We start from the raw sequence: 23,502 nt of genomic DNA, 5'->3' as shown, positions 1-23,502 counted from the left end.
CTCCACAGCCCAGTACGTCCTGTGCCTCCTCCTCGCACTCTCCCTGAAGTGCGTGTCCCCAGTCCGGTAGGTCCTGTAGCTGTCTATCGTGGATTGTCGCCGGAGGAACCGGACTGTGGACCATCACCGGGGACTCCGGACCGTGGATCATCATTGGAGGCTCTGGACTGGGAACCTTCGCAGGAGGCTCTGGACTAGGAACCCTCGCTGGAGGCTTGTACTGGAAACCCTAGCAGGAGGCTCTGGACTGGGAACCCTCGCAGGACACTCTGGACTAGGAACCCTAGCAGGGGGCTCTGGACTGGGGACCATCGCCGGAAGCTCTGGACTGGGGAGGCGCACTGGAGGCCTGATGCGTGGGGCTGGCACAGGTGGCACCGGACTGGTGACACGCCCTACAGGGCGAGTACGGGGAGCAGGCACAAGACGTACCTGTCTGGGAAGGCGCACTTGAGGGAGAGTGCGAGGAGCAGACACAGGACGTACCCGACTGGGGACACGCACTTCAGTATTCTCTCACGGTCCAGTTCCTCCGGCAACGATCCACGTTCCGGTTCCTCCGGCGACGATCCACGGTCCAGAGCTTCTGGCGACGATCCCTGCACCAAAGCCGCCACCAAAGCTTACGGATCCGCGAGCGGAGCGGGGTCTACGTCCCGTACCGGAGCCGCCACAGAGGCTAGATGCCCACCTGGGCCCTCCCCTATATAGTCAGGTTTTGCGGCCGGAGTCCGCACCTTTGGGAGTGGTACTGTCACGCCTTGATCTTAGAGAGCCTTTTATTCTCTAATTTGGTTAGGTCGAGGTGTGACCAGGGTGGGTACTCTAGTTTTTGTATTTCTATGTTGGCCTGGTATGGTTCCCAATCAGAGGCAGCTGTCTATCGTTGTCTCTGATTGGGGATCATATTTAGGCAGCCTTTTCCGACTGGGTTTTTATGGGATCTTGTTTTCGTATTGTTGCCTTTGCGTAGGACAAACCTGCACGTTCGTTTGCTTTGCTCTTTATCGTTTTTGTGCCGGTTCTCATAATAAAAGATGATGAACCCAAACCACCCTGCATTTTGGTCCGATTCTTACAACAACGTTCGTGACAGTAGCGCACCAAACAATACGTGCACAAGCACTTACAAATAAACAACCCCACACAAACACATGGGGGGCACAGAGGGTTAAAAACGCAACAAACGATTGAGGGAATTGAAACCAGGTGTGAGAAACAAGACAAAACACATGGAAAATAAAAAGAGGATCGATGATGACTAGAAGACTGGCGACGCCGACCACCGAGCTCCGCCCGACCAAGGCCACTGTGGAACGGGTAAGGGGTGTAACTTCCCTCTGGGCAGGTATCTAGGAGCCTTACACTGGGCGCACACCGAGCAGGAGGAAACATAAACCCTCACGTCCTTGGCCAAGGTATGCCACCAGTACTTCCCAACCAAACAGCACACCACCTGACCGATCCCAGGATGACCAGAGGAGGGTGACATGTGGGCCCAAAAGACCAACCGGTCACGGACAGCAGACAGAATGTACAGATGTCCAGTGGGACACTGGAGGGGAGCAGGCTCTGCACGTAACACCTGCTCTCAATGTCCGCGTCCAGCTCCCACACTACCGGCACCACCAGGCAGGATGCCGGGAGTATGGGAGTGGGATCCATGGGCCGCTCCTCTGCGTCATACAGTCGTGACAGTGAGTCTGCTTTCACGTTTTGGGAACCTGGTCTGTAGGAAAGGGAAAAAACGAAACGGGTGAAAAACATGGCCCACCTTGCCTGGCGAGGGTTCAGTCCTTGCTGCCCGGATGTACTTCAAATTGCGGTGATCAGTCCAGATGGGAAAAGGGTGTTTAGACCCTCAAGCCAATGTCTCCACGACTTCAGAGCCTTGACGACAGCCAAAAGCTCCCGGTCCCCCACGTCATGTTTTCGCTCTGCCGGGCTGAGCTTCTTCGAGAAGAAGGCACAGGGGCAGAGCTTTGGTGGCGTAACCGAGCGCTGGGAGGGCACGGCTCCTATCCCAGTCTCGGACGCATCCACCTCCAAAGGGGATCCGGATGGGCCAGCACGGGAGCCGAGGTAACAGAGCCCTCAGGTGATCCTATCAATTAAAATGGCCAATTTGGGTGCAATCAATTCGCTTAATTTCAGATCAAATTATATTTCAACAAAATAATGTTTCAGTTATGCTAATGTTATCTGGTCTAACTACACAAACAATGTCAGAACAATCTGAGATTGTGGGTGTTGAAATCCTTTTTCTTGTGCTTTTTGAGGTGGAATGATTCACATGAGAGATAAGCCAGCCGTGTGCTGGGGCTGAGAATGCTACTTAAAAGGAACTGGGTCTCTGTGATCACTAGTGCACTCTACCCCCTACTCCTTAACCCCTAACCCTCATCTTTTTCTCTTGTCTCCCTCTCTCCTTTTCTCTTTCCCTTTCTCTGTCTTCAGATGCTGTCTTTCTTTCTTTCTCTTTCTGTGCATCCTGTCTCTTCATTTCTCTTGCTTTCTAAAAGAATGACATATGGCAAAGGACAAAGTGGCTCTTTTAAATTATACTTTATTTCATACAAAAACAAAACAATAAACAAATAAATTACATATTTCTAAAATAATGATCTTGATGAATTTTTATTAAAGAACATTGTGATTGTTACAATTGTATTGGGCGTACATAAATGGAATGTCATGCAGTTGATCCTGACGTTGTGTAGTACGGGAATCAAAACAACAACACTGAGGATTATTGTGATACAACTCTCGATGTTGAAGGGCTAAGTTAAATGCATATAGGCTGTTCTGTAGCTCATGGTTTGGTTTTCAGTTGGAGGTCATGCTGCTTTCGAGTAGAAAAAAACGATTTTTGAGCTAAATTGCTAAATGTTTCGTTTTCCAAAAAATGATGACCCACCAAATAAATCTCACACCTGAACGGTAAGGACATCATTGTACACAAAAAGGTAGGTAGCCAGTCCCACTGCCCTGGTACCTGAATTGCTTGTTACTGTATGTGCATTATGCTTTGCTTTCAACCCACAACACCACCATTTTTATACAAATGCTTGTGAGTATTCTGAATGAAAAACAGTCGGGGCAGTTAGATTCTGAAGCGTTGTTGAAACAACAACATTGGAGGCTTATCTATATGATTCGAGGTGAACCATTTGCATTCCCTGGAGGACATTTAGAGTATTCTCCCCAATTTTAACAAAGCATAAGAATTAGCATATGTATATTAAAAGATGGTAGCAGAATAAAGATTGGTATCACTGGGAGCCAAGCATTATCATAATAAGGGAGTCTTCATTTGCACACAGGCCCAGGCTGAGGTGCTGACGGGCTGAGGCTACCGGATCCCCCCACCATCCCTGTCCCCACAGTCACACCCATCAGGACTGCCAAAGACCCTATTGTCCAGGCCCAGCCTCAGCCTCAGCCTGTACCTCTACAAACACACTGGGCCTGGTTAAAGGGGAAACAAAAGAGGACGATTCAAAATCAATCACACTGGGCTTTTCACATTCAGACCTTCAGGTCCAGTCCTTTTCTTTTCATACAGCATTGACAGTGGAAGCTGGGCTGCTCCCCCTGTCCCCCCACAGTGTCCTGTGTTTAATTGTATTCTTCTCTTTCAGGGCCCAGACCCCCAGACCATACTGTTCTTATAGTTAGTTTATGTTTGCAACAATTGAAAGCATAAGGGATTGGGGGTTCTGAGGGCTTTGGCGATTGGCCTGGATGCAATACAAAGGCCAGAGCAGCGTACAAACAGAGGACTGAAGGGATTTTGATGAAATGGAAGGTGAATTGCGAGGACATTTTGGCCGTTAAAACGCTTGAATACATTATTTCTTTCTTCACCTCAGTTGAACACCTTCATTTTTGTATCATTTAGAATAATTTATAAAAGGTAATTGTATTTTTTATGATATGTACATAAAACATTTTTAGATTTATATTCACAGGAAGAAAAAAAATCAGGCACTTTGCTGCCTCTACAGCAACTTTTTAACACAAGAGATCCTGAGATTTAAGACAATTTTAAATAGCAAAATGTAAAATAATCTTATATATAGAGAGATTTATATTTAACAATCAGCTTCTCTGTTTTTTTCCCATATCAAAATAAATATTTTATGTTAAAACTTCTTTTTCTGTTTTAAAAGCTCAGTTTGGATACTGTTCGGATGCTAGCTCAGATGAGTTTGAGTACAAGATGACCATTGTCCATCCTCTCTGTAGAGACCCAAACAAAAGAGAGTCCTTTTACTGTAAAAACCCAAACCTGATAAGAGGCAGCCATTTTAGATGACCAGGGTTCTGTAGTGCCAAAGTTTGAGATACTGTTGTTGGGCACAGTGCCAGAGCAGACAGTCCAAGTACCACTTTTCATGCAACATGATCGTTTCCCAAAGTAAACTTCTCCATGTAATGCCCTTTGAGACAGAGGACTCGCATTGGAGCCGCTGTCTACCGCAGTGCCGGTTTCAGGTCAATCCGAGAATTCACGTCGTGGTAACCCAACAGACAGGGGTTGGTGGACAGGGCATCGTGGGTAAAGACAGAGTCATTGTCCGAGGAGCAAGAGCTGGAAGTGTCCTCGCACGATGGGGAGTACTGTTCGAAAGGTGTTGACAGGTCCAGGTACTAAGAAGAAGAAGCAGGAGAGAAACTGTTCAGTTTGGCAATGCTTTGCATTTGTGCAATTTATTACATTGTATTTTTAAGCTTGACGTTTGTGTTGTGTGATGCATAGTAAGGTTGACATTTTATCTGAGACTGTGTGCTGTGTACAAACTACAGGGTGTCTTAAAGTAATAAGCTAAACTATAGCTGGAACAGTATGTTGGAACACGACATCTGGCGAGCAGATTGTGTGTGTGTGTGTGTGTGTGTGTGTGTGTGTGTGTGTGTGTGTGTGTGTGTGTGTGTGTGTGTGTGTGTGTGTGTGTGTGTGTGTGTGAGCAGGGGTCCCAGACACCCACCTCGTCAGAGATAGACAGCAGCACTCTGTCCAGCTCCTCCACCAGCTGTTTGAAGGTGGGTCGTTGTGTGGGCACGGCATGCCAGCACTCCCTCATCTTCATGTAGCTGTACACATAGACAGAGAGGGCTAGTTAGTACCAGGGTAATTACACACATCCACAACATTTTCACATTTACTAACATGCAAATGTAGCACAGGAGAGGGCCAAAACAAAAGCTTCTGAAACACACTGTAATAAATGTCAATGTTCAACTTAAAAGTTGCGAGCTTAGGTGAGAAGGCTGTGGCGTTGCTTGTGGTGTTTGATCAGTTTAGGTGTGTACTTGCGTGTGTCTACTCACAGCTCGTGTGTGCAGTTGGAGGGTTTGTCCATGCGGTGGCCTTCTTTCAGCAGCTTGAAGAGCTCCTCCACAGGGATACCGGGGTAGGGCGAGCCCCCCAAGGTAAAGATCTCCCACATCAGCACCCCAAACGACCACACGTCACTCTGGTGTGTGTAGACTCGGTCGAACAAGGCCTCTGGTGCCATCCACTTCACTGGCAGACGTCCCTGCAAAACAGAACAACAACGTTAGTGAGCGGTGGACAGTCATTGAGTCAGTCGGTTGCCACGATGCCAGAGTCCTTCATCCAGTTGTCTATACATCATTCCCCGACTCCCTCGTTCCTCCTCTCTTTCGCCCACTCCCCTCTTCCCTTCCTCGTCAGCTTTTTCAAATGATCTCCCATTAAGCTGGCTGCCAATCAGTGGGCACACATCAAACATCTGTCTGTAGCCCTTTTCTGCTGTCAATGACAAAAACACCCTCTTTGGCCTCATGGGTGGAATATTATTAATATTTTTCAAAACCCAGAAGGAAATCCAGTGTTTCTTTGTCAACCGTTTTGTTATATTTCAGCCTTCTGTGATGTATGTAAAGAGTAATATATTGGGATGCTAACTCAAAATGTAATACATTTCAACTCTATATCTGACATGCTACAGGTGTCTTCTTTTTTGAGCCCATAACCATGTGTGTGAGATGTATACTTTTGCTTCAAAGCAGATTTGTTTAAGACTGTCAAGAATCACTCTGTGTGATGCTGATTTAGCCCACTGCAGTAAAAGGTTAAGAGCATTAAAGCTGAAACAGGCACAAGCCGACTGGGGGACACTAGACAGAGAGCAGACAGTCTGCTGTGTCTCCATGTACCAACAGGGGCTGTTCTGAAAGCTGGCCAACAAGATGACACACAACAGCACAGCCCTGGAACGGGCACTTGTCTCGATTTAGGAGAGGAACAAGGTGCCACAGAGCCAGTCAGGGGTATAGCAGGATGGGATAACTCACGTTGGTGGTTTTTTTGTAGTAGTCAATCTGGTGCACTCCTCTAGCAAGGCCAAAGTCTGCGATTTTCATGACGTTGTCTTCCGTGACGAGGACGTTTCTGGCAGCAAGGTCTCTGTGGATGCACTGTAGAGACAGAGAGAGGAGAAACCAGGGTTAAGTCAGGGAACATAAAGATATACGCAGTTTTGAGTTTTATGTTAAATGTTTATGAAATGTTACTCTACAATTTAGAATATTGTAATTACATGACCAGGTCTACATTGTGGTTTTCTGTTTTTGCAGTCATGTAAAACCAGATAGTATTGACATAGAAATGATTCGCTGTGAGTTTCTAAAATGAAAAGACCTGGTCTTAAGTCAACACGCAGCATCCAATTTTAACCAAACGCACCAAATTAAATCAACTTTATATAGATCTCGAGGTTTTGTTGAAAAACAACCACTGTTTGCTGGACTTGAATGGATGTCATTAAGTTTATTTTGGTTTTAATTTCAAATAGACGTGGTATTTGGGGATTCGTGGAAATGAGAAAGCCCTGGTTTTCCGGGGGCTCCATAATGGTGGGGTGGTTTCAGACTACTGCATTCTTAGCAAGCCACAGAGACAGAAACCCGATGCCGGGGCACAGACGCAGCTCTGCGCCTGTTTGCTAACAGATTTATGGCTGTGCTAAAAAAGACAAAGCCCACTGCGGCAGGCAGGCAGGACAGAGGGATGGGGCTGGAGGGGTAAACAGGGCTCAACCACCACTCCACTGTGGAATTCCAGGATGGTGTGTCATACAAAGGGATGTGTTGATAAGAGAGACCAGGCTAGTGAATGAGGAATGGTGTGTTGGGGGGTGGGAAGGAAGGAAGGAAGGAAGGAAGGAAGGAAGGAAGGAAGGAAGGAAGGAAGGAAGGAAGGAAGGAAGGAAGGAAGGAATCACTTGCTCTTGCTTGTTGTCTAAACCCCTTCAGGCCAAAGTCATTCTATAGAAGGCCACATACCAATTGTAAACCTAATAATCCATATTGAGATGGACATATGAGCTAACCAAACCCCTTTAAGACATAGCACTCACCCTTTTGGAGGCCAGGTACTCCATGCCACGTGCCACCTGGTAGGCACAGGACAGCAGGTCTTTGAAGGTGAGCTGCTCCTCGGGCACTTTGGTCACATCAAAGGTGTAGTCCATGCCAGGTGGCCGGCGGGCCCGCAGGTACTCCCTGAGGCTGCCTTTAGACGCATACTCCACCAGCACGTACAGAGGACCTGATAGGGGAGGGGAGAAAGTTAGTGATCAACTCCATCCTCCCTATGGACACCTGGAGGCATGGGACCACCATTAATGACAATGTCACTGAGCAGGGCTAGAGTCGAATGAGTGAGGAGCAACAGTGATATAGTAGCTTTTGACCTTTGGTTGTGAACTTGTGTCTTGAACTCACCATCTTCTGTGCACACCCCCAGGAGGTTAATGATGTTCTTGTGCTTGTCCATCACCTTCATCAGCTCCATCTCAGATATGAGGTCTGACAGGTCTTTGTCTGTGGCATCATCTGGGGAATGAGACGGACACACATTTGAAGTCTTAGGAACATATACTATATATACAAAATGATGAGGACACCCCTTCAAATGAGTGGATTTGGTCAACAGCCACACCTGTTGCTGACAGGTGTATAAATCGAGCACAGAGGCATGCAATCTCCATAGACAAACATTGTCAGTAGAATGACCTTACTGAAGAGCTCAGTGACTTTCAACATGGCACCATCATAGGATGCCACCTTTCCAACAAGTTAGTTTGTCAAATGCCTGCCCTGCTAGAGCTGCCCCGGTCAACTTTAAGTGCTGTTATTGTGAAGTTGAAACGTCTAGGAGCAAAAATTGCTCAGCTGCAAAGTGGTAAGCCACACAAGCTCACAGAACGAAAAGTGCTCATTACCAAGTTCCAAACAGCCTTTGGAAACAATGTCAGCACAAGATTCATGAAATGGGTTTCCATGGCCGAGCAACCACACACAAGCCTAAGATCACCATGCGCAATGCCAAGCATTGGCCGGAGTGGTGTAAAGGTTGTCGCTATTGGACTCTAGAGCAGTGGAAATGCGTTCTCTGGAGTGATGAATCACGCTTCACCATCTGGCAGTCCGATGGACGAATCTGGGTTTTGCGGATGCCAGGAGAACACTACCTTCCCCAATGCATAGTGCTAACTGTAAAGTTTGGTGGAGGAGGAATAATGGTCTGGGACTGTTTTTCATGGTTTGGGCTCAGCCACTTAGTTCCAGTGAAGGTAAATCTTAACGCTACAGCATACAATGACATTCTAGACGATTATGCACTTCCAACTTTGAGGCAACAGTTTGAGGAAGGTCCTTTCCTGTTTCAGCATGACAATGCCCCCGTGCACAAAGCGAGGTCCATACAAAAATGGTTTGTCGAGATTGGTGTGGAATAACTTGACTGGCCTGCACAGAGCCCTGACCTCAACCCCATCATTCACCTTTGGGGTGAATTGGAACGCTAACTGAGACCTCTCTAATGCTTGTGGCTTGAAAGGAAGCAAGTCCCCGCAGCAATGTTCCAACATCTAGTGGAAAGCCTTCCCAGGCTGTTATAGCAGCAAAGGGGGACCAACTCCATATTAATGCCCATCGTTTTAGAATCATATGTTCGACGAGCATACTTTTGGTCATGTTGTGGATCTGGAAATAGAGTCAACAATAAATACTAGTCATTGTCCAGTCTTTCCTAAGAAGATGGTTCCTAGTTCGTACCTTTCAGCATTTTGACAGCCACAGTGGAGATGTTCTCCTGATGGTCCTTGTTGAGCCCATAGGCCTCAGCTCTGACCACTTGGCCGAAACAACCCTCACCCAGTGGCTTCCCTAACGTCAGACTGGAGAAGGAAAGGACAATGATGGTCAGTACAGGGAAGATACATGGAACTCAACAGAAACCAAAACACATATTCAAGATGGAGGAACTCAATGACTGACTCAATAACCAGTAAGTACCTAAACCAAGACCCCTAACAAACCAGAAAGTCAAACAGGACTTACTTCTCCCTGGGAAACTCCCAGTCGGGGTCGTAGGGCAGTTCAAACTCCATGACTCCGGCTAGCATAGGGGAGCAGCTGGAAGACAGGCGGGCCACTCTCATCAGAGACGCACTGGACTTTCCTGACGAGTTAGACTCCACAGAGTACTGTCTGCGGAGGGGGAACTTGGAGAGTTTCTGGACGGGGAGGACATCGAAGGGTTCTCTGCTGGGGTTGACCTGCATGCGACACAGCACCACGATAACGATGGCCATAACCAGAGCCAGGAAGCCAGACGCGTAGATGATGATGTCAGTGTACTTGGTCTCCATTAGGTCCACCTCGTCAGCCACGTCCTCCTCTATGAGTTGAAGACGATGAAAAGGAAATAAAATGATGGGTTTGAGACTGACTCAAGTGACCATTTCTTCTGAACTCGATACAAAAAGACGAGGGCTGTCAAACAATGTATTATTTTTTTAGTTAATTGCAGTATTGGCTGTGATTAATCACGATTAATCGTGAATTCAGAATTTTCTCTAATTGAGCTGTAATTTAAGATATTTATTCAAAAAGCATTACAAGATTATTGACATCTTGATTTTGTCCAAAGTAACGGGTAGCAAAATCTGGTCAATAAAGCACACTTTTTAAAATCTCAACGTCAACTTGTTTTGACATCAAATTGTTGTTTTTAGCTGTATATATTATGTATTTACTATGTTTTCAGTGTATTTTGAACGCTTTCCGACAATGCAATTAATCACAATAAAAAATAATTGTGCGCCAAAATTACAAAAAGTTAACTTGAGTTAACGGATTAACTCTGACAGACCTAAAAATACCTTTGGTAAGTTGACTATACTTGGCCCAAAGCACAAGTGACAATTTATTCTGAATTCTTCTAAACTCCTTACTTTGACCATATGTTGCCATACTGTAGTTTGAAGGATAAATATACCCAAGAGGACGGTGAGCCAGGCAGACTGGTGGGAGAAGCCAATGGAGTTTCCAGCCAGACAGGTGTACTCTCCAGCATCCTCCACGGTCACCTTAGTCAGGTAGAGAACTTCCACCTCTGACATGTTGAGGCTGCCTGTCTTCAGTATCTGAACGTAGGGAGTCCCATCGGGGCCGTAGCGGCTGCCGTTTCTCTCAATGTGTTTCAGCCACTGGATGTGGGGCTGGGCATCGCTGTAGACCTTACAGAAGAACTGGACATCAGTGCCCACCACTGCTGTAGTGTTGGCTGGCAGACCAGCCTGCAGGATAGGCCTGTGTGGGGAGCGCTCTGAAAACAGACAGTGGGGGGGGGGGGATAGAGAGAGTGTTAGACTCCAGAGGGCCATGAGGATTCCCCTTGCCCGAGGGAAGAGTTCGAAGTTCAGCCGTGGGGGACAGCGAGAGGGAGATTCCTCTGTTCAACGGAGCACATCGCTGTCTCTAAGCTACAAGAAGTACTCTGGAATGCCTGGAATAACCTAACCATTGAAGTAAATACTCATCTAAAATAACAGTATAATTTAGATTCAGATGAAACAAGGTTATCTCTAGATCAGTCTTATTTGTTTCCTAAATGCTGTGTTTCGCAGGCATGGAGAGAAAGGCCAGTGGTAACGACCAGTTCATTTGACTGACCGCAGCACAGCAGTGCCAAAGGGGAAGGGACAGATAAGCAGGCATTGTTTCTCACAACCAACACCAGCCAGACGCAGTCAGTCTCACTCATTGGTTTCATTAGCAACTTTATTTTCTAGCCAGGCCAGCTTGGAAGTCGCTGCGTTGCTTCCCTCTGTCCATTCTGTGTGTGCAAGCTCTTTTCCCCCTTGCATGCTTCTGGAGACAGCAGTTGACCCCACACTGGACTGCCGAGCCGCAGAAACTGGCCAGTCACAGGTCAGGGGGAAAATTGGTTGGGGAGCCTGGCCATCCTCTCTCTCTCTCCTCTCTCCACCGGCTGTCCTCCCTCTGTCTGAGGTGAGCTGTGGAGCCTCTGTGTTTCTCTGTCTTGTGAGACGCCACTGAGGTAGAGTGGGGAGAGCAACGGGACGGGACGGTAATCAGGCCTGACATGCTAAGTATCATGGGCTGGCAGTGGCTCCGCGGGGAGACGGCCTGTGTCTACATGTCTAGAGTGGGGTGGTGGTGAGTGTAGGACAGGGGAAACAATACCTTACAGTACTGCACACACCCTGGAGCTTTGACTAGATGTACAGACTTTATAATGAGTTCATGCCAACTTTACTTCCAGTTATTATGGAGAGAGAGACGGAAAGGGCTGGTGTTACAAGTTTGATGGAATGTGGTTGAATTAGAGAATAGTGGAGGGAATGACTTTTTCTCATTACCCATACTATCCCTCCCAGCTTTGGGAGTTGAATGTCAGATGAGCAAACAGCAGACTGTGTTGGGTAGGTAAAGTTAGGTTTTTGTTGCGAGGTGGATGAGTGAGTGTTCTTACCCAGCACGTCCAGAAGGTAGCTGTGTGTGATGGAGCCGTATTTGTTCTCCACCAGACAGGTGTAGTTCCCACGGTCTGAAGGCACCACACTCTCCATCACCAGGCTCCAGTGCTGGTGTCTCAACTATAAACGGACAAAACATACACGTTAGAAATGGGTTGTCTATACGTTGTGTGTTGGATCATTCCTACGGATACAAGTTATACTGGCTTGTGCTGTGGAAGTGCTTGTCTTTCTCTATGGTAACTTGTCTTTGATGGATCCAGTGTAAACAGATTCACAGTGTGTCATTTCCCTATTGAGACAAGGGTTGAGAACAAATTATGTGGCAGTTATATGCCAGTAAACAAAATAGCAACCACTGTTTTTCTTCCCCTCTCTCCTCTTTCTCTCCCTTTCTTCCCCTTCCTCCTCTTCCCCACCCTTTTTCACCCTCCATCTCATCCCCACCCTTTTTCACCCTCCATCTCATCCCCACCCTTTTTCACCCTCCATCTCTTCCCCACCCTTTTTCACCCTCCATCTCATCCCCACCCTAACCACTCTCCTACTGTCTTCGCTCCCAGGTTGGTCACTGTCTCACCTTGATGCCTCCGATGCGGTGCTCTCCCCTGAACTCACGTCCGTTCCTCAGCCAGCGGATGGAGGGCAGAGGGCTGCCCATGGCCGGGCAGCGGAACTTGACCGTGTTCCCTGCCGGCACTGCGTACAGCTTCTTCTCCATGCGCTGGGTGTGGGTCCAGTAGGGACCTCTTGTGAAGTAGACCTGATCATTCTCAATCTCAGCCGACGTGTCTTCTAGACCGTTGTCCTCATCATCATCACCTGAGCCCAGTAAGTCTGAGAAGCATCAAGATATGGAAAGAGTTAATAACTTGTTTTTATAACTGATCATTCAGGAGGCCATAGAGACCAAGACAATAGAGATGCATACATATAACCTAGAACTTCATTGGACATATCATCGTACCTCTAAGGCTGAGACTTCTTCTGTCTTCTAAATCTAGATCTCACCTGCTACAGTGATGGTGAAGTTCCTCAGGGGCTCCTTGGTCCCGCGGAGGACACATACGTACACCCCAGAATCCTCGTACGTCACGTCCGTGATCTCCATAACGCCCCCGCGGATCTGGATGCGGGCGGTGTGCATCACCCGGGTCCCCTCCTTGTACCAGTACACGCCCCCCGGCCGATTGGTGTCACAGCGCAGCTTGAGGACATCACCCGGTTCCAGGAGCAGGTGCTCAGTGGTGTCCTCACTAAGGTCCTCCAGGACATCTGCAGGGATAACAAAGACACAAAAACAAACGTGTGAGTACTCGGGACACACACGCACACACCAAACGGTGGCCACATCTTGTTCTCAAGTGAGTGGCCATCCCTTCAACTATGAACTTTCAACTCTCGCCCCCATTATCCCCTGACCCGCCAGACACACACACAAAAAGAGGTTGTCGTGGCAACTGGGAGGCCTCTCTCCACCTCTCTCTGCTCCTTGTTTTGTTTAGCATGGATCACTGTGGGAGTGAGAGCAAGCTAGCTACAAGAACAAAGAAAAGAGAAAAGAGAAAAGAGAAAAAGAATGTAGCTAATGAACATGTTGTAGCGTGACAGCGGGTTGGCCTTCAGAAACAAATCGATGGAGTGGCAATGGTTAAGTGGCGGTCTGAGAGGCAGGCTCAGAGAGAGAGCCCCATTCCAGCCCACCAAACAGCCTCTCAGTAACACAGATGGCCCCTGTCATCCTCACTCATACTCCTCTCTGTTCTCTTTACTCCCCTGGGATAGAGGCAGTTCAATGGCAAGTACCTGCTGGGACTTCAATGGGCGTACTCTGGTCCAGGTAACGGGAGAGCAGGGTCCCTACAGGGACAAGGTATGAGATTAATATACGTTGACTTCCAGCTAGTTACTGTTGTTAGTAATCAATTACTATCAAGACATAATTGACAAAAAAACACACGGCTGGAGCGCATTGGAAGCTATATAGATCCAATTAAATGTTCTATTCTAATTCCTAATTCTATGTGGGAAGCATCCAATAGCCTGATGAACAAAGTCTAGCAAGAAGTGTTTACCTGGTAGAACCTGTAGCCAGGCAGACTGCATGGACTGTAGCTGTAGTCCAGCGTGTGTAGTGGCCTCAGCCATACAGATGTACTCTCCAGCATCCTCCAGAGACACATTGCTCAGAGACAGAATGTTCACATTGGAGATGTTGCTCTGTAGGGCCTCCAGAGTTCTGAGATGTGGCTGGCCCTCGGCTCCCAGGCGCTCTTCGTCTCTTTTTAGCCACTGGACCTTGGTGATGGCTGGCCGGTGGACCTTACACAGCAGCTTCACCTGTCCCCCCACAACCGCCGTAGCATTCTCAGGGTAACCAGGCAAGATGAGTGGCCGAGACACCGTCAAATCTGTACCGAGAGGAGAAAGGGATTGTAAAAAAAAAAAGTAGAAAATGTAAACGCCAGCCTCAGTTTACATCTAAACACGTCGGTAAAAGTATTTGTTTCTCACATTTCTCAGCGTGCCTGTGTTTGAATGTAGACTGGTTGGTTGGTGGGTGATAAGAGTGCACTGATAAACTGGGGGCTAACGTGTCATAATAAGGGCTCCACTGGTCTCAGCCATATGCAGGGTGCCCGCCCAGTCACACCAATTTTCTGTCTGATTGCTTCCTGTAGCCACCTCAGTAAGTAAAAGGCAATCTGTTTCCCCTGCTTGATGAGCTGCTCACTCTAACTGCTTCATGCGAGGCAGGCGGAGTAAGAATACACAGGTGAGAGCTAGGGTGAAATCAAACTCAAATTAGCTAAACATTTTATTACAGCTGTATTACACTGCAATAAGTACCTTATATGCACCCTGTCCAATGAAAAGCTCCCATTCATTTGACTATGTGATTGACCCATCTAGCCAATAGCTTACCATCCCATCCCACATTGTGACTTTACTTTGCAGTGCAGTGCAAAAAGCTGTGGCAACTTTAAAAGTGCTGCTTTCTGTTAAGCTTGGAAAGGCAACATTCCTCACCAAGCAAACAGAACCATGCTAATGAACTTGTGAGGACTCTGAGCTGCCCGTGGCCTTCATTTGAACTCACAGCTGAGTGTGAATATTCACCCCGTGTGAAAGGGGCAAACACAACAAAAAGCAAAACACAAAACATTTCACTGGTGTGACTCGCCCGGCAGGGGAGCGTTTGACCATCAGATGCACTCTTCTCTTTCATGACTAGAGTTCCTTTAGGGGTGAATTCATGGTACGCTACGGTTGGTTTCTGTTCTGGGTGACACATTTTGCAATGTAAGTCTTCTACATCAGTATCCATTCACCACAAAGGATATGCTAAGAACAAACTGCCATAACGCAATATTGTCAATAATATAGTGACTGTGTAGAAGAGTGAGCGATACTACTATTGTAGTCACATGGCTTAAAACACATTAGGATAGCCCAGTGGTTAAAGAGCCAATGCAGCCATTTAAAAAACAATCTCAATATCAAATCATTTCTGGGTAACAGTTAAGTAAGTACCTTACTGTGATTGTTTTCAATTAAAATGGTCAAAAAGAAACAAAAATAGCTTCTTAGCAAATAGCAATTTCTCAAGCAAGAATTTTTCTTGGAGTGGTTTTAAGAAAACTTAAACCTAGCTGTTATTGGCAGAGAGGACTGGAACTCTCTTTCTTATTGGTCTATTAGCTAATTTACCGCATGTTGATGTCACCAGACAGGCCAAAACTTCAACCCACCAAAACAGGCTGAAATTGCAAGCAATCATTTCAAACAGCTCTTACACTAAAAGGCCATTATTATAATTTTCACAATTTTACAGTATTATTCCTACCACATAGTGGAAATATATATAAAACATTGACTACTTAAAATGCAAAGCATCCTCGATGCCAATTCATTTGATCTACTGTATATCATATCTGGAGGGGATGAATTCCTCACTAAATCACTGTCAGCTTGAGTGTGAGCAGCGCTGTTCTGCGTTAGCACACTGACGCCTGTGCTCCAGACCTATGTGTGTGGCATACATTTCACTCCTCTGAGAAAAAAAAATCACCAACTTCATCCTGCAGCCAGAGTTCATAATGGCTACCTCTGTTCTCTCACTCTCTCGCTCTCTCTTTTTTATTTTCCTGGTTGGTAACTGGAACGTTCCTGGGTGGTGTTGCCATGCTGAATTATTACCAATGAGTCTAATGTCTTCTGGCAGGGACTTAGTGCTGCATTGTGGGCCCCGAGGTGGGGACCTGGGACCTTCACCACTTCTCCACTGCGGGAGTCAGCTTGTCCACAGAGTCATGGGTAGACCCTCTTAAGAAACAGGCACATTGAAAAACTACCTGGGTTCACCTTACTAATGATGCTGATTTTCAACTGTAACACCAGTGTTACACTAGTGAGTACGCCCCTAGGTAAATTGTGTTTCCATAGCTAGGGATGATAGTGAGGACTTGTGAAGAGCAGAATCAACAACCTCTGCATCATCAAAACAGTTGCTTTGTGAGAAAGTGTTCAAGTTCACAGTTAGCCATTGTTATGTAAATTAAGGCTGAAAAGTACCTGTGGTCTGGCTTTGGCCCCAAGTGAGAGCAGGTCCTTTGATCAGCTAGGGTAAATCCTGTATAAATAATTTGAATTTATGGTGGAGATTGCGCTTCTAAACAGCCAGGATGTGTACTCAGAGTATGCGTGGACCAACTGGCAAGTGTCTTCACTGACATTTTCAATCTCTCCCTGACCAAGTCTTTAATACCTACATGTCTCAAGCTGATCACCCTAATCCCTGTGCCCAAGAACGCTAGAGTAACCAACCTAAATGACTACCACCCATAGCACTCACGTCTGTAGCCATGAAGTGCTTTGAAAGGCTGGTCATGGCTCACATCAACACCATCATTCTGGAAACCTTAGACCCACTCCAATTCGAATACCGCCCCACCAGATCCACAGATGCTGCTCAGTGTTCAACACCATAGTGCCCACAAAGCTCATCACTAAGCTTAGGACCCTGGGACTAAACACCTCCCTCTGCAACTGGATCCTGGATTTCCTGACGGGACGCCCCCAGATGGTAAGTGTAGGCAACAACACGTCTGCCACGCTGATCCTCAACACGGGGGCCCCTCAGGGGTGGGTGCTTTGTCCCCTCCTGTACTCCCTGTTCACCCATGACTGCGTAGCCAAGCACGACTCCAACACCATCAATTAGTTTGCTGACGACACAACGGTGGTAGGCCTGATCTCCGACAATAATGAGACAGCCTATAGGGAGGAGGTCAGAGACCTGGCAATGTGGTGCCAGGACAACAGCCTCTCCGTCAACATGAGCAAGACAAAGGGCCTGATCGTAGACTACATGAAAAGGATGGCCGAACACACCCCATTCACATCGACAGGGCTGTAGTGGAGCGGGTCGAGAGCTTCAAGTTCCTTGGTGTCCATTTCACCAACAAACTATCATGGTCCAAACACACCAAGACAGTCATGAAGAGGGCACGGCAACGCCTATTACCCCTCAGGAGACTGAAAAGACTTGGCATGGGTCCCCAGATTCTCAAAACTTTCTACAGCTGCACTGTCTAGAGCATCCTGACCGGTTGCATCACCACCTGGTATGGAAACTGCTCGGCATCTGACCATAAGGAGCTACAGAGGGTAGTGCGTACGGCCCAGTACATTACTGGGGCCAAGCTTCCTGCCATCTAGGACCTCTATACTAAGCGGTGACAGAGGAAAGCTCAAAAAATTGTCAAAGACTCCAGCCACCCAAGTCATAGACTGGTTTTCTCTGCTACCGCACTGCAAGCAGTACCGGAGCACCAAGTCTAGGTCTAAAAGGCTCCTTAACAGCTTCTACCCCCAAACCATAAGACTGCTGAACAATTAATCAAATGGCTAGCCAAAGTATTTGCTATGATCCCACCCACTCATTTTTTTTACACTGCTGCTAGTCGCAGTTTATTATATATGCATGGTCACTTTACCTCTACCTACATGTACTTATTACCTCAATTACCGTGACTAACTTTTACACCCGCACATTGACTCGGTACAGGTACGCCCTGTATTTAGCCTTGTTATTGTATTCTGTTACTTTTTAAAAAACGTATGTTTAAAAATATATATTTTCTTAACTTTTACTTTCTTTAAACTGTATTGTTGATTAAGGACTTGTCAGTAAGCATTTCACAGACACCTGTTGTATTCTGTGCATGTGACAAATACAAATGGATTTGAATAATGTGTTCTAAAAACTTGGACTAAAGTGTTTGAAATTAGCCCTAGACTAGAGCAGGGCTTCCTCCTTCCCTGATAGTGATCAGTATAGGGTCTTAAAAGAAACCCCAGCTCCTGTAAACCTGGAGGGCTGCAATTTGCCAAGCCTGTAGCCAATCTGCACACATCATAACAATACTTAGAGATGAATGGGTGGCTGTGGCAGGTAATAAACAATGACAGGCGTGTATTTGTAAAACATCAATGGAAGCCCCCCCCCATCCTCTCCTCCCTTCCTCCTCCTCTCCTCCACCCTCGGCTCTCTGGGCTGGCGACGGGCCAGACAGATTTACACTTCCGAGCCTCGGGGTCTCGGAGGGATCGAGTAGCACGGTTTACAGCACCAAAAGCACTGGGCGATTTTCTTTTCTCCTCACCCCGGAAAAATGATTACAACCTTCCTCCTTCCTGTCACCTTGAATTTGACTGGATCTTACCTTCCCTGTGGCTCACTGTTCTGCCTATAGAGAGACCAGCCTGATGAATCAAAGGGTTACTGTACTCTACAGCTACGGGCATTTTTCTCCTTCCTCAATGAGATCTCTCAGTGAATTAAATGGAACCTTGAGGTTTTTTATTTATTTTTAAAGCTTTTGTTGGTGGTTCATTTTATTACTTGTCTAAGCAGAACTGAGCAACCTCACTTGAAATTTGAAGCTGTGTACTATAGAGATACACTTGAGAGATGTATTTTAAGAAACCGCAACGGATAAAGTTGAGAAACCTCCCTCAGGGAGAATTCAATCAGTTATCCATCAGCAAATAATTATCAAGAGGGTTTGGAATATTCATCAGTATAGGGGAAATTACAATCAAGAACATATACCTGCAAGAACAACAAATCCTAGGCAATATTGAGCAACCTACCTTCTGTTTTTCCGTCTTCTGACCCGATGGCTTTGGCCAGGAGTCCAACAGTCAGACAGTGTATGACGATGCAAGCCGTGTAGACATTCACCATCTTGCAGATGTGTGTGTGTGTGTGTGTGTGTGTGTGTGTGTGTGTGTGTGTGTGTGTGTGTGTGTGTGTGTGTGTGTGTGTGTGTGTGTGTGTGTGTGTGTGTGTGTGTGTGTGTGTGTGTGTGTGTGTGTGTGTGTGTGAAGAATGAAGGGGGCAACCCTGGTCTCACACAGCGATTCCGGGCATTGGCAAACTCAACACACACCCCAAAAACTGGACCTGGAAAGACAATACAATAGAGAATTAGTCAGTCGTTATGTAAAATTGTAGCATGTGATTCCAGTAAGTAGCACTGAAATTGTTTGTGGTATATAGCCTTGTGAATAGGTAGAGATAGAAAGAGACTCTTTTAGACTGGCGTTGTATTCTTCTTAAACAGGTGTCCTGACCATTCAGTCATTAGCCTACAGCACATTGTCCACTGCGTCATGAATAACTAGAAGCTGTGAATATGTGGCTTTTCTAGCCTGTTGTTTGCGAATGGAAGGTGCACAGCCTGTCTGGATAATGGGCTGTTACTATGAAAACACTTGAGACTTGCCAGGAAGCTATCAGGGAGCAACAATAGCAAATTCACAGGTGCACTCAACACAACAGACAGGCCAAAACAGGTTAAAAAAAATAAGACTAGGCTTACGTGTGCCATTTTTCCCTGAGCCCACTAAATAATCTAGTGAGGACATATTCAAATAATTTTAGAGCAGACTGCTCTTATGAGAACAACAAATAATTTGTTATTTGATGGAAAGGAGTTGTTTATTTTTATTATCGCATGACAGGGGAGCATAGTTGGCAACAGGAACAAGACTGAGCTTCGTGATTTGTCCAGATGACGACAACTGAACCGAGTCGGGCCAACTGTGCACAGGCGCCAGTCCTGGAGTGTTCCATGCAGACCATGTGCGTGCAGCCATGGTCAGTGGCAGACTTACCATTAGGCAGGAGAACATCATCAAGGGGCCTCGTGAGTTGGGCATTATTTCAAAAAGGGGGAAAGGGGATATCTAGTCAGTTGTACAACTGAATGCCTTCAACTGAAATGTGTCTTCTGCATTTAACCCAAACTCTCTGAATCAGAGATGGGTGGGGGGTTGCCTTAATCAACATCCACAGTGCACAGGGAACAGTGGGTTAACTGCCTTGCTCAGAGGCAGAATTACAGATTTTTACCATGTCAGCTCAGGGATTTGATCAAGCAACCTTTTGGTTTCTGGCCCAACACTCTATCTCATTTCCATACTGCTCGTGTTCTCTCTCCTCCTCAAAACCCATTGGATGACAAAGCCAGAGGTCCCTCTCCTCTGACCTTCTCCAATGGGTTTTGTGAAGGAGATTAGGAGAGAGGACACCAGGAGTGGATTTGATGTTTACTGGCCAAAAGGAGTATGGCATGTCGTAAGACACAGGGGTGCTGTTTCGCTCGCTCGGATGCTTTCTCCAATGAGAGTTTCAGCCACTTGCGATCCATCACTACTCGTTGTGTTCATGGCACATTAAAATGTAATAGATTTCTACAGTTACATGTACATGTCTACTATAAAACCCATTGAAAAGCACACACAGGTGGGGTGGGGGGGCCTCAGACTGATCCCTGCCTTCAAATCACTAAGTCCGCCACTGGCCGTGGTACACACCGTTTAATAGCTATCCCATGAACGAACTCTACTATTTATCCATTTAGCCTAACTGGAAAAAACACGAATATTATTTTTATATGTTGAGTTATTTACGACGTGTTTATCTTCAGCGAGGTAAATGGTAGGCGTATCTCGATGTGGCCCCATGTAGGCTAATCTTGGCGTGAAATAAACTAGTGAAAGTTGTCCAGTGAAAGTTGTCCAGTGTTTAGTCTGTGTTTTTGTCAAAAGCACCAAGTGGAAGAAGGATTTACACTATCCGTAAAAAAAATGTTGCGTTAATGTATTATCTTTAGACCGTTACGATGTTGTTGTCATAAATCAAACGATGTCTTCTGCTCAGTTACCTTCCAACAACCAGCTAGTTCTGTTAAATTTGAACTAGATGATCATCGTGAGAAATTCCCTATAACTTCAACCATTTTCCCATGGCGCGTTACAAGTATTGCCAGCCTATCTTTGTAAAGAGAAGCTTTTCCCATATATATATTGTACGGTTGGAAAAGCTTCTCACATAAACTATTGGACGAAAAACTCAACAACATCACGTCATGTGTGCGCAAAGTCGATCAAATCGATATGACAGTGGAGACAATGTTAAAACTATGCTGCGCAGACACTGCCACATTCAGCAATCGCTCAATGTTCACAAGCTGAAACTGGTGGGGATGCATTATTGCAACCGAAGTCGGCTATATAATCATGCATTTCATTCAAACTCATGCATTAGGCTAACATAATCACATTGTCTGAATTAATGTTTGTCGAAAAACCATAACCAGCCGTGGAACTCTTTGCAAGGAGGGTTCTACATAGGCTTCAATGTGTGGAGTTGAAATACATTTGGCAATAAAGCAATTGTTTAGTGGACTTGTCGACTGTAACCACTAAATAAAGTAACATAGGCCTACTAGCTCGCGGATTCAAGGAAATCATCTTACCTTTAATTTCGTTATTTTCTCGTAATGATCAATCCTTGATAAAGTTCGATTAGGCACCAGAATATCCTAGTTCCATTTGATCGAGGTCAATATTGGAATCCTCATTTGGATTTCTGTCCAATCCTTTTTAGTTGTTGTCTTTGGTGATTTTCTTCAGTGTGCGCCCGGGTGGAACCCTCTGAGATGCACTTATAAATCCATCAAAACAACCAAAACATGAAGGACAGCAGGTCGGTGGTGAGCAAGCTGGGAAGGAGCTAGAGCTGATCCTTCCGACTGGGGCACAGAGTCCACTTCACCCTGAGCAGATTGTGTTCTCACGTCAGAATGAGGCTCGCGCGCCCGTCTCCTTCTTTCCAGGGGCTCACGCGACAGAAAGTGCTAAATCCATAGGGTAGACTTCGGCCAAACTTGCTGCTTAATTCTCTCTCCTCTTGAGATTAGACTGAACGAGATCTGTATTGGTTGTTGCAAATAGAAACAGACAGATCTCCAATGTAGGAGGCGTAGAGTCCCTTTACCACTCTTCTCAATGTGGATAATTATTCGGCTACAGCCCGGCAACAATGGAACAGATGTTGGTCAATCTTTGCGCACCGTGGTTCGCTCTTCACTCGCGCAGAGTCTGTTCGTGAATGAGTTGGTCCCAACAGAACACAGTACATTTAATAACTAGCTAAATCTCATTTAAGCTAGCTAGCCACACTGTTAATGTTGTGGGTATAGGCTACTGCTGCGTCTCGTTGCTAACCCGAGCCGCTACACTCTGAGCGCAAGTCACAACAATGGACTAAAACGAGCGAGAAGGGGGAGTAGGGGTAAGAGTCTGTAACCCCCACCCCCAAATAAAATCCCCTCAGGTTACCCCCTCGGTGACAAACATAAACCAAGATCTCTGTCGCCTCCACACCATTCACACATAAATCCAAGATCTGGATTGTTTCTCTATTAACAGGTCTTCTTGCTCTATTAAATCTTGACACCTATCCCTTTCAGGCAGATTTAGAACTTGACTATTGATAGGAAAAATACATATAGGCTTTTAGACTTAGGTTTAAAAATAAATCATATTTTGATAAATAAGTCAATAACATAACCAGAATAAAAGTTAAATGTATTTGCCTACAAATTATTTACCCATATTTGGCCAATGAATGCAAAGTTAATTCTCCTCATTAATAATTTCATAAAACGTCAAACTCATTATGCAAATTAAGTTGTTTTTGCGACATCGCTTTATGATGTTCCTTCATTTATTACATGTTAAATTGCTACGTAAACAAATAGGGTATAAAAGGATATGTGCAACGCATGTAATTATAAGGTACTTCCTTGGCCTATTCAATAAGTGAGAATTGCCCCCGTTCATTTGCATAATTGTATTAGAGAGCGAGGCAAAGTAATCTCTTTGGTTGCGGTTAGTCAGAACACAATACTTCTTAATTAATTTATGAATTAAACAAATCACACAATGTAAAACATGTGTAGTGTAGGATTTTATCAGCTAATAAAATGTAGTTTAGTTCGTCATAATCTTTATGCCTACATATGGTTTAGAACGTCGTATTTTGTTATAAATATGACATTTTATTATGACATTTTTTCGCATTTTGCAGGTGCAGGAAGAAATTAGAATTTGAGAGACAGATGGAGAGGAGCTAGAGAGCGAGCGAGCGAGAGATAATGAATGCCAGTGCAAACTATCAGGAGAGACAGATCTAAGAGGTGCATTTAGTTTGAAATGAACGCCGTTCCTCTCATTCATCACAAGCTGCAGCGTAGCACACACAACCCGCGCGCCAGCCTCGGCCCGGCTACTCTCGCCGGGAATAGCTCTAACGTTCTGCCAACAA

General features: G+C 45.9%; 1 protein-coding gene across 1 annotated transcript; it reads right to left on the bottom strand.

Moving 5' to 3' along the window:
* Window positions 1-2,549: 2,549 nt before the first annotated feature.
* Window positions 2,550-22,432, bottom strand: LOC118391122 (fibroblast growth factor receptor 4). The gene is made up of 16 exons (XM_035782164.2): window positions 21,650-22,432; window positions 18,978-19,290; window positions 13,895-14,230; window positions 13,626-13,679; window positions 12,831-13,094; window positions 12,400-12,656; window positions 11,816-11,939; window positions 10,316-10,645; window positions 9,376-9,715; window positions 9,091-9,212; window positions 7,756-7,866; window positions 7,389-7,579; window positions 6,325-6,447; window positions 5,335-5,543; window positions 4,992-5,097; window positions 2,550-4,653 (listed from the first exon to the last, which is right to left on the bottom strand). The coding sequence occupies exons 2-16, from the start codon at window positions 19,069-19,071 to the stop codon at window positions 4,477-4,479; spliced, it is 2,838 nt and encodes a 945-aa protein (XP_035638057.1). The 5' UTR covers window positions 19,072-19,290; window positions 21,650-22,432; the 3' UTR covers window positions 2,550-4,476.
* Between the last annotated feature and the right edge of the window lie 1,070 nt (window positions 22,433-23,502).

This window comes from Oncorhynchus keta, chromosome 12 (genome assembly GCF_023373465.1).
Source record: "Oncorhynchus keta strain PuntledgeMale-10-30-2019 chromosome 12, Oket_V2, whole genome shotgun sequence".
Classification (NCBI taxonomy): domain Eukaryota; kingdom Metazoa; phylum Chordata; class Actinopteri; order Salmoniformes; family Salmonidae; genus Oncorhynchus; species Oncorhynchus keta.
Note: the sequence above shows the minus strand (reverse complement) of the source record. Positions and strands in the feature narration are given on the sequence as shown.

Coding starts and splice junctions, on each gene's coding strand:
- LOC118391122 (XM_035782164.2), bottom strand. CDS start 19,071: ATGGTGAATGTCTACACGGCTTGCATCGTCATACACTGTCTGACTGTT. Junction 7,580..7,755: donor GGGGGTGTGCACAGAAGATG/GTGAGTTCAAGA, acceptor CTCCCCTATCAG/GTCCTCTGTACGTGCTGGTG. Junction 5,544..6,324: donor ACTACAAAAAAACCACCAAC/GTGAGTTATCCC, acceptor TCTGTTTTGCAG/GGACGTCTGCCAGTGAAGTG.